The 10862-nt window shown below is 46.2% G+C and overlaps 1 protein-coding gene across 1 annotated transcript in view; it reads right to left on the minus strand.

The window, feature by feature from the left end:
- pink1 (PTEN induced kinase 1) overlaps positions 1 to 10469 on the minus strand; it is a 14364-nt gene extending 3895 nt beyond the window's left edge. The window contains exons 1-7 of the mRNA XM_071202141.1: positions 10035 to 10469; positions 9140 to 9514; positions 8742 to 8842; positions 7938 to 8120; positions 7131 to 7294; positions 5211 to 5338; positions 2010 to 2240 (exon numbers count right to left, since the gene is read on the minus strand). Of these exons, the coding sequence (XP_071058242.1) occupies positions 2010 to 2240; positions 5211 to 5338; positions 7131 to 7294; positions 7938 to 8120; positions 8742 to 8842; positions 9140 to 9514; positions 10035 to 10370 (1518 nt within the window). The 5' untranslated portion in view covers positions 10371 to 10469. The remainder of the gene's footprint in view (positions 1 to 2009; positions 2241 to 5210; positions 5339 to 7130; positions 7295 to 7937; positions 8121 to 8741; positions 8843 to 9139; positions 9515 to 10034) is intronic.
- Between the last annotated feature and the right edge of the window lie 393 nt (positions 10470 to 10862).

Raw genomic sequence — 10862 nt, forward strand, 5'->3', positions numbered from 1 at the left:
ACCCATCCAGGACATCTCTTTCTCCACATTAAGTGTTAGACATTAGAGTTGACTATTCTTGTCTGTCACATACTCTTTTGTCTGTCACATAAATGGCGCAAGTTGCGCAACTGATGCGGTATTGCGCTAAACGGAAATTATTTTGAACGGACACTTTGACCGGAGAGATTTAGATTTGCCGGTCTTCAGCATATTTTACCGGTCGTAGTCCGGTAATTACCGGCTAACGGGAACTCTGGCGCACAGGCAAGTAAACGTGACCCTGCTGTCTCTGATCCGGTGATTGTGCCGGTGCTTTCAGATGAAGCTGTGTCCGAGGAGAAGCCAGAAACTGTGGCTCCCCCTCCTCCTCGTGAAGATGTCGCGAGACCGGCGCAACACGCAGGCTCAGGCAAGCCTCTAGACTTCTCGACACTCCCGGTAACCCGAGAGCGTCAGCTAGTTTATCGAATCCTGGTGTTGGTGTTCGCTCTACAACATCTTAAGATTCATGTTGGACCCAGCCTTTGGCCAATTGTGGTGTTTAGCTGTTATGACCCCTTCATATTCTGCCCTAGCGTGTCCAAGCACAATCAGCGTCTCCTGCAATGGGCTCTGATTGTGCGGGACTACAACAGTAGACACCCGTCATTAAAGGGTTCAGAGAATGTGGTGGCCGATGTACCGTCCCGTGGGTGAGCTTTCACGATTTATGTCCAATAGTCTGAGTGTAACTGTGGCCAAACACTTGTTTGGTTTTATGGGGGGGTGTTACGTGCCTCTCCCCAGGTGCTCCCAATCCTCAATCAGGGCCTCCATAAAGGACCTGAGGAAGGCTGCAGTCGCTCTCCTTCTCCTCTGGCTGCATGTGTGCATCATGTCTCTGTGTGAGGCCTGTGTTCTTGTGAATTGTTAGAAGTGCTCCAGTTTACCTTTTCGTGTTTATTTTAGTTTGCTTACCAAGTTGGCTGGTGAGCCCTTTTTCTTTTGTCCATTAAAACATCACTTTGTGGCTTCAGTACACAGTTTCCTCTCCTTTTTCTCTCGCCCGGTTATTTTGGTGTTTTGTTACTTCCCTTCGTACCCCTAGTTAGGAGGGAACGTAACGCATGATAACAAAGGTATCCCAACTGTAGCTGAGTACCTGACAGGATGTCTGATTACCTAGAAGAGCATCAGCATATGATAGCTATGTGATTAACATGATGATTCAGCCTCTATGGAGAGAGACATCAAGCATGCTCATTTCTGATGTGGAGCTAATCTGAAGTAAACATTGAATACTGCTTTCTATTCCTCCATGTTGTGACTGTGTGACTCCCTCTCTTGGATATCAGCCAGTGATTATTAACATTTTTAAGTATTCGGAAAAGTCAGGATTTTGAGAAAAAATCAGAATTTGGTGAAAAAGTCTGAATTTGGTGAAAAAGTCAGAATTTTGTGGAAAAGTCTGAATGTTGTGAAACTCTGAATGTTGTGGAAAAATCTGAATTTGGTGAAAGTCTGAATTCTGTGGAAAAAGTCAGAATTTTGAGATTTTGAGAAACGGTCAGAATGTTTTGAAAAAGTCAGAATTTTTTCAGCTAATCTGAAGTAAACATTGAATACTGCTTTCTATTCCTCCATCTTGTGACTGTGTGACTCCCTCTCTTGGATATCAGCATGTGAAGGACACTGCTCAGGAACTAGCTGATGCTCTGTATGTGATGACTGCTTCCCTTCTGGAGAGGATCAGATACACATGGATCCTGAGGCTGAAGCTCAAGTCGGGGACCAGGGAGAGTTTTAGAATTCTCCTGATGAGATCTAATCTCTTTTTTTGCATTATTATTTTTTTAAAGCTAGACCCAGAATCATCTCTTTAGTAACAGCTGACAGAGAGGGAGATGAGGCTAGAATGATCAGTTTGTTAATTTGAGCAAAACACTTCATAGACATGTTTTTTATATATTTTTACATATCTAAGACCTATAATATATGCCTAAAAGTAGTATGATAGGAGACCTTTAATATATATCTGTATATATCACCTTGCTGGGGCTCCTCCTGAGCAGCAGCTGAATCACCAGCTGCACGTCAGCAGGTGCAGCTGGGGGGGGAGGTGGCAGCTGCGTCTCCTCGTAGCTCCGGCTCTGCAACCCCCCCGCTCCGTAGAAAGGGTTTTGCTCCCCGAAGATCTCGTAGGCGACGGCGCCGACCGCCCAGCCGTCCGCCTTCCTATAGTCGATCACCGAGGCTCGGCCTGGGGAGGCACTGGACACCTGGGGAGGGGGCGGCAGAGAGTGGTTATAGACAACAGGGTAAGGGTTCACTGTGTAACTCTGATTATAAGTCTTTATTATGTTTCTGTATATATTGTGGGATATTTATAGATATTTATTTAAAGGTCTCCTATCATGCAAAATGCACTTTTGTTATGTCTTCTCTACATCAACATGTGTCCCCGAAGTGTCAGGAAATAAAACCCTCTCTTTTCCTCCGTACCCACATCTCTAAAAACGGGGGAACAACGGAGCTGATCCAGATTTGCTGCAGATATGACGTAACATCTGAAATGTGGGCAGGCTTTAGACCCACGGCAACATGTGGTAAACCCGTAAGAGAAAAAGCATTTGGGCTCCATACGTTTCAGAAATAATCCTTGATGTGGTTTTGAACATGATATGGCGTTTCATCACGGCAGCGTTTAGCTGAGAATCTCTCGGTAGAATTCTGAGAAGGCACAAGCTCCCATTTCTTAAAGCTACTGACCCAGAATCATCTCTTTAGTAACAGTGTTTCTCAAAGTGGGGGAGCAGAGGCATGACGGGTTTTTTGTTTTGAAAAGACAATTGTTATGACGTTGGCATGACCGGCGGGAGTTACACCTAGAAACCTATGAGGGCGCTGTAGGACACAGGTGTGTAATGTACATTTTGAGGATGGAAGGTCAATAGGCGGCGTCAGGGGGGCGCTAGGGGGTGCTGCAGGTCCCCCTAGGATAGCCATAGCACCCCCAAGACATGTATGTCTTTTATTTTTATGTGTGAAATTCATAATTTGAAAAATGACTGATTTGAAAATAATATGCTACAGTACAGGTACGTCTGGGTCTCTGTGTTTCATTCAAGCTCGGCTCTATGTGTGTGTGGAACGAGCCATTTTGCGTGCGTGCGCGAGAGAGAGCGCACCGGTACCGGAGATTGTTGTTGTTAGCATCTGGTGCTAGCGAGCTACGCTAACGGATATAAGGAGCTTTTTCAACAACAAGGTGGAGGAGAGTCCTCTCCTGTCAGACTGAGAGGCTCAGTGAGCTAAAGGACTCTCTCAGTGTTTAGATTACCCACTGAGATTAGTTATCTGTCTCAAACGGTTTGGTCACGATTAATGTAAACTATTATTTCCGAGGCACACGTTTATATGATCGTTATAGGTATAAAAAATAAGAGAATAAATTCAAAACAGTTATAAAATACTATGACAGTAAAACAAGAATACAGTTTAAAAGGGGAGTGATTTGTAAAATATCCAAAAAGAAAAAGTAAATCTGTTTCCAGGTCTGTTTCATCTGGGTGTTGAGAGTTGTTTCCATAGATCTCTTCATGTTGCTCTCAAAGTGCACCAGATTGATGCTTTTAACTTCAATATTCAAAATAAAATCTTCCCGGGGGAGCATGCCCCCGGACCCCCCTAGAGGAGGTGAGGACCCCCCTATAGGAGGTGAGGACCCCCCTAGAGGAGGTGAGGACCCCCTAGAGGAGGTGAGATTCGCCCCCCACTTATAAAAATAGCACTTGACCCCAGCTTACCCCTATATGCCGTGAGCTGATTATCGAGCCTTCCTTGTAACATATTGATGTATTTTAATAAATGTTAACTGGGCCCATTACGTGACTATTTGTGTTGGGGGGGCCTGACGGAAAAAGTTTGAGAACCACTGCTTTAGTAAAAAGAGAGGGGTTTGAGGCTAGAATGATCAGTTTGGTATTTTGAGCAAAACACTTCAGAGTAGGGTTGCAAAGGGGAGGAACGTCTCCGGTACATTTACATGGGAAGTTAAGCTGGGGAATTTTGGAAATATTCCATATTTGAAATAGATTTATCTATTTAAGTTTTCCGCACTCTCGCGGGAATATCTCGGCGAGCGAGCTTAAGTTTAACTTTCGATTGCAAGATATCGCCCAGAGCAACACCTTCATCACATGTTGCCACTTGTTTGTACCATTTCCAGGCAATGTGTTTTTGGATATTTGGGGAGTTAGGTGGTCCGCGAGTGTTTTGTTTATTGGTTAAGTGGTCCTTGGTATGAAAAAGTTTGAGAAACACTGAACTAGATGAATACATTTGTATGTGATATTTGCAATTTAAAAATTAAATAAATATATCATCAAAACTTACTTCACTTTGTGTAGTTCACAGGCTTCATTTTTGTGTCTTGTGCTTTGGGCTCAAAAGTGTGGTCCAGTCAGAAATCATCTGTGCATGTGATGGAGGAATGCAGTGCCTGTAGGGGGTGTGGTCTCAATAGCCATGCAGTGAGCAGTGTGCTATGGCATGGATATTCAAGTGCACTTGAACGGCATCTGTTTGTTTTAGTCAAGATTATGCTAAAATAAACTTTCCCCAACTATATGTAAGTTCCCTTTGAAGAGCCAACCTTCCATTTAGAAAATTCCCAGTTTATTCCCATGGAAAGTTTCCATCTTTGAAAATTCCCGGAATTGTGCAACCCTACTTCGGAGACATGTTTTTTAATATATTTGTATATATCTGAGACCTATAACATGTGCCTAAAAATAGTATAATAGGAGACCTTTGAAGAGTTACTGAAGCTCACCTCGGGGGCCATGAGGCAGGCGTTGCCCCCCCGGCTCACCCACATGCTGTTGAAGGGAAGCTGCAGCGTAGCAGTGGTATGAAAAACCATGCAGGCTAATGACTGATCCGAGCGAGTTTGTGTACAAGGAGAAGAGGAGGGGACCAAGAACAGAGCCCTGAGGTACCCCTGTAGTTAATTGACAAGGGTTGGACTCGGACCATCTCCAAGTTACCCTGTAGGTACGGTCTTTGAGGTATGAGGTGAGGAGGGAAAGTGCAGAGCCTGAAACTCCAAGTTCTTGGAGAGTGTGAAGGAGGATCTGATGGTTCACCGTGTCGAATGCAGCAGACAGGTCCAGAAGAACCTATGAGACCTATAACATGTGCCTAAAAATAGTATAATTGGAGACCTTTGAAGAGTTACTGAAGCTCACCTCGGGGGCCATGAGGCAGGCGTTGCCCCCCCGGCTCACCCACATGCTGTTGAAGGGAAGCTGCAGACTGCAGTCGCTCTGAGACAGACAGCAGCCGAAGTCCGAGATCACCAGCCGAGGACATCCAGCTGCAGGAACAAATCACACGTTGAAACCTCTGCTGTTCTCTGAGCGGCTGAGGTCTGAGGAAATCCAGGAATAATTCAACTGAGGGACTCAAATGTTGTGTAATCGTTCTCTCTGGGGTCCCGGGTTCAAATCCTGGACGAGCCCCCAATTTATGCTATGTCCCAGCTCGTGGGGAAAAAGGGAAGCAACGAATGACTCGATTTGATGTAATACTAGTTGAACATGACCTTTTGATGTTTGTACATGTTTTTATATGTTTCTAGTTATTGTGCTTTTATCTTGTTTTTAATTATTCTTTTATTATTTTACTCCTATTGTGTTATTCTATATTGTCCCCTGCACCGCAGTTTCGTGAACTGAGGCTGTTTTAAATGAGATGAGATTGAGATTGAGATGAACTCGATGGCGCACCAATCAGGATCCTATGAGCTTCAGGTGGGAGGGGCTGGATCTCAGCAGCCAATGGCGTCCAAGCAACAGCACAGCTCATATACAGACAGACTCAGGAGGGGTAGTGGATGTTGGGGGAAATACAAGTTACTTTCATATTCCTGTTTTCTAAGAACTGTTGGGTCGGTGTCTGACCTGCAGCTGCCTCCTCTTTGGATAGAAGGACTTTGTGTATTGACAGATGGAAGACTCTACTCTCGTCTCCCACCCTTTGAGGGGCAAAGAGCAACATCATTGTAAATGGGAATACCTGTTTAGGACGATGAGTGGGACTGCACTTTGACTATATAAGCTTGATGTGATGTTGTGTTCCTTTGAGCAGCATACCTCAGGTGTGTGAGTTGAACCATATTCCTGTATTACCTCATTCACACCAACGCAACTCCGGTTCAAGCTCCGTGCTGGAGCTTTTCAGGTTCAGAACCGGTTCTTCGGTTTAGCTCCCGCTCTTTTCACACCGCCCAGAGTCCGACTGGTGCTGCGTCATTGCGTCATCGTTTGCGTCATGACGTAACCGCTTGCTTCATAAAGCCAAACCGCGCGGATGAAATCAGTTGCAGTCGTTTCTTATGGCTCTCTCTGCGGCTTTTCCGGAGTCATTTCTGTGGTTTAGTTATATTCTTATAAAAAAGTATACTCGTGTCAAAAAGGTTTTTTTAAAACACAACTGCTTCCGAGGTCGGTCATATTTCTTAAGGTGGACTGAACCATGAGTGTGGAGAAACGTATCTTTCATTTAAATGAACGGTAACCTTCACTCAGGTATGTAACAGCTGTTCTCAAATGAACACGTGAAGTGCAGTTTAATATTTATAGTTTTATAGATTTATAATGAGTTATAATGAGAGGCGATCAACGTGAATGCTCAGGTTCCACCTTAACACGCAGACACGTTGCTTCACCATGAGCAGAAACCTTTATATATACAGTCTATGGCAGAAACTCTGAAACTCTTGTTAAGTTTCTCCATCGTTGTGTACAAACCGGTACAAACTGGATAAAACGTGGGCTTGTTGTTGTTGTTCAGGAGTTGATCCGTCTCCCCCCCCGCCTCGACGTAAGCATGACGTATGCGGTGCTTTTGCTCTAGCCGGACAATTTTTTGGTGCTTGAAACGAACCGGATTCCGGAGCTAAGAGGCGGCTCCGCTGCGGTGTGAACACGAAAACTCGGTGCTTTTCAAGCTCCAGCTCCGAACCGGCCCTGAAACGCCGTTAGTGTGAACGAGGTATTAGTGATTTAACTCTTTAGCTCCTTCTTGCAAGAATACATTAGTACCTGATTATAGATTCCTAAACCGATGTGTTTCTAACAGAGGAGGAGAGGCAGTGTGTCTCTGACCTGAGTCCAGCTCCAGCAGGATGTTGTCGGTCTTCAGGTCCCGGTGAGCGACCCCCTCGCTGCAGAGGTGCTGCACGCCCTCCAGCAGCTGCAGCAGCATCAGGACTCGCTGCCTGCGGCTCGGCTGGTTCCCAGACAGGAACTGACGCAGAGTCCCGGGGTAACTGCAGCACGGGGGGAATAGCACTTAAAGGTCTCCTATTATACTATTTTTATGCATATATTATAGGACTCAGATATATCACATACCAACTATGTATATATACCTGGCTGCTAACTCTTCAGAACTGTTACAGGATGTGTTTTGTGTAAATTGTGTAACTTATAAAGCGCAATATATCGTATCTCAATACTTAGCATACCGTAGAATCACAATACTATCGTGTCGTGGCTTAAGTATCGCGATAGTATCGTATCGTTGGGAGCCTGGTGATTCCCAGCCCTAGTGAATTAAGTTTCTTCCGGAGCTGGCTTTAATGTCATGTGTACAGAGCTACAGATATGATAATGAAATCTGAGGTCACTTCAGGCTCTTCCAACAGAGCAACACAATAACACAGATACAATAGTGCAAGTAAATACAAATAGAATAGAAACAGTGCAGAATAATCTATATATAAGTAATTTGAATATTGATATAAGTTGCAATCAGATGGATGTTATGGATGTTCAGGTGTTCAACAGTCTCGTGGCCGTGGGGTGAGACTGTCTGAGTCCGGTGGCTTCAGACATGAATCCAATACATTTCAGTGGAGGAGAATTCCTTTATGAATAAAGCAGGTGACTTTAGATTGTAAGTGGCCGTACCTCTTCATGACGAGGAACAGCGTGCGGTTGTTTCCCAGCCCGCCGGGGTTCAGTCTGGCGGGCAGGACGTCGGGGTATTCCTCCCTCGCCCCGGGGAGCAGCGGCACCTCGGCGGTGAACGCTCGGTGGACACGGATCACGTTCGGATGAGCCGACACCCGTCTGGGCAGAAAGCCAAAGTGTCTGCAGAGAGAGAGAGGGGAGAGGGGGGGGGGGGGGAGAGAGAGAGAGAGAGAGAGGGAGAAAGAAAGAGAGAGGGAGAGAGACAGAGAGGGGAGAGACAGAGAGAGAGAGAGGGGGAGGGAGAGAGAGAGGGAGAGAGAGAGAGAGAGAGAGATGTAAATGGACTGTTCTTATACATCTCTTTATCAGTTATCTCCAAACCCTTAAAGCTCTTTACAGACTAGGAGTCATTCATGCAGAGCGGTACCACTTGCTCTAGGGAAGCTAACACACACATACAGACACACACACAGACATACACACACACACACACATACAGACACACACACACACACACACACAGACATACACACACACACACACACGGTGGGAGTTTAAGGCAGCGTCTACACGGCGGTGTGCATTGAAGCTTGCCGGCGGGCGTGTCTGAAACTCCACCAACAACCAATCACATGAATCTCCCGCCCCGGACACACAAGCAGCGGTTTGATTGGCTAGAGCTTGTACTGGCATACGATTCGATTGGCTGACGCTTCTGCCGAAGCTTCAAAAGTTGAACATTGCTCAACTTTACTTTACTCACACACACACTCACACACACAGTGGGAGTGTGCCTCTCACCCGTCCAGAGGCTCCTCCCCCTCCGGCCTCAGGGCCAATCGGCCGGCCGGAACCAGCTCCTGAGACATGGAGCTCAGGATCGCCTCGCTGGAAGACCCCGCCTGAAACACAGCCACAAAAACACCTTTCAGTCAAATGAGACAAGTTCATGTATACACTTTCCAACACAAGGCAGTTCAGTGCTTTACAAACATGAAACGTGTGTTAATGTTAAAATAAAATCCCTTCAGTAAGCTGTCAAAGTCGTGTGCTTTATGTGGTAAAGTAAAATATCAAGAGAAGTCTCCTTCAATAAAAACCCTTGTGACACGGCGTATTATTTCATCTTGCTTATAATGAATAAATAGCTTGTGGAGCGGCAGCATCCGTCTCCTCGTGTGGACGTGTGGAATACCCACCCCGAAGTTCCACATCATCTTGATCGCCAGGGGGAACCTCCTGAAGGAGCAGGTCAGAGATGGAGCCCCTTCCTTCACCTCCTCCTCCTCCTCGCTGGGCTTCACCTCCTCCTCCTCCTCTCTGAGCTTCACCTCCTCTTCCTCCTCTCTGGGCTTCACCTCCTCTTCCTCTCTGAGCTTCACCTCCTCTTCCTCCTCTCTGAGCTTCACCCCTTCCTCCTCCTCCTCTCTTTTGGGAGTGAATCGAGCTGCAGCTTCGTACACAGCAGCGTTGGAGCCTTTTCCGATCTGAGCCCCGATGATGTAATCCTGCAGTTTGTACCCCGAGGGCATCGTCTTCATGGAGCTCGGGAACCTCTTCCTCCTGAACACCGCCTGCAGGGGGAAGACAAAGAGAGACGCACGGAGGTGAGGGTTAGCCTGGGGGAACTTTAATATTTTCTAAGGAGACGTTTTTCAGAATGGGTTGGAAGTTTATCCCAGAACACCAACATACACCTGAACGTGAGCACAAGAGGACCTCTTTCACTATTTAAATGCTTCGGCGACCTGACATTTGGACACTTGTGTACTTTTAAGGAAGGGCACTTCTTACACTACTGTCCCCAGCAGTAATAATACACCGAGTCCCCGCTCTACATTATTCTTTCCGGGTGTTGTTTACCTGGATCTCCTCTCTTTATCTGGTGTTATTTACTTGGATCTCCTCTCTTTATCTGTTGTTGTTTACCTGGATCTCCTCTCTTTATCTGTTGTTGTTTACCTGGATCTCCTCTCTTTATCTGGTGTTGTTTACCTGGATCTCCTCTCTTTATCTGGTGTTGTTTACCTGGATCTCCTCTCTTTATCTGGTGTTGTTTACCTGGATCTCCTCTCTTTATCTGGTGTTGTTTACCTGGATCTCCTCACAGGTAGCAGTGCTCCTCCGGTCCTCCTCCAGCTGCTCCACGAGCCCCACACCGAGCCCGAAGGCAAGGAACACGGCTCTGTTTCTGGGGGATCCTCCGGAGCTCCTGAAGCCGACGGAGGCCAGCATCCGGGCGGCCAAACCCCGCAGAGAGGAGCGGTAGTACCGGTACCGGGAGGGCAGGAAAACCCGAGGCTGTGGGGCCGAGACCGAGGCTCCTCCGACCCGTAACCTCGCAGCGACACGGGCTCCAGGTTTCAGGTTCACAAAAAGCAGCGAGCGGCCGAGCTCCAGCCCGCGGCTCAGAGCGTGTCTTACGGACATGATTTACCTGGAAAAGAGAGCTGAAGAGCGGCTGTCAGTCCTCCGCTCCGTGCGAAGACAGTGATGTAAACAAAACAGAAGCTACAGCGCATGCGCGGGAATGACGGCGAGTTAATAATATAACTGTATATATTTTTGCATAGTGACTCATTTATCCCCTTATTATGACTCATTTATCTCATTATTATGAATCCTTCATCTCACTAATATGACTATTTATCTAATTATTATGACTTATTATTTACAATTTTAATAAATAAAGGACAAATCAATAAAAAGCGGAAACAAATTAACTGAACTTCCGTGTCAGTGAGAGCGAGAGGACGGAGGCGGGGCTTAGATGGAAACTCAACTGCGCATGCCCTGTGGGCCCACATCCGGGTAGTATTCATGCCATTCTGGCTTCATTAGTCACTTTCTTGTTTTTATTTTATTCAAGAACATATATCAACATCATATATGTTGTACAAAAAAGTTAACGTCAGTGGCAGA

This window comes from Pseudochaenichthys georgianus, unplaced genomic scaffold (genome assembly GCF_902827115.2).
Source record: "Pseudochaenichthys georgianus unplaced genomic scaffold, fPseGeo1.2 scaffold_1349_arrow_ctg1, whole genome shotgun sequence".
NCBI classification, from domain to species: domain Eukaryota; kingdom Metazoa; phylum Chordata; class Actinopteri; order Perciformes; family Channichthyidae; genus Pseudochaenichthys; species Pseudochaenichthys georgianus.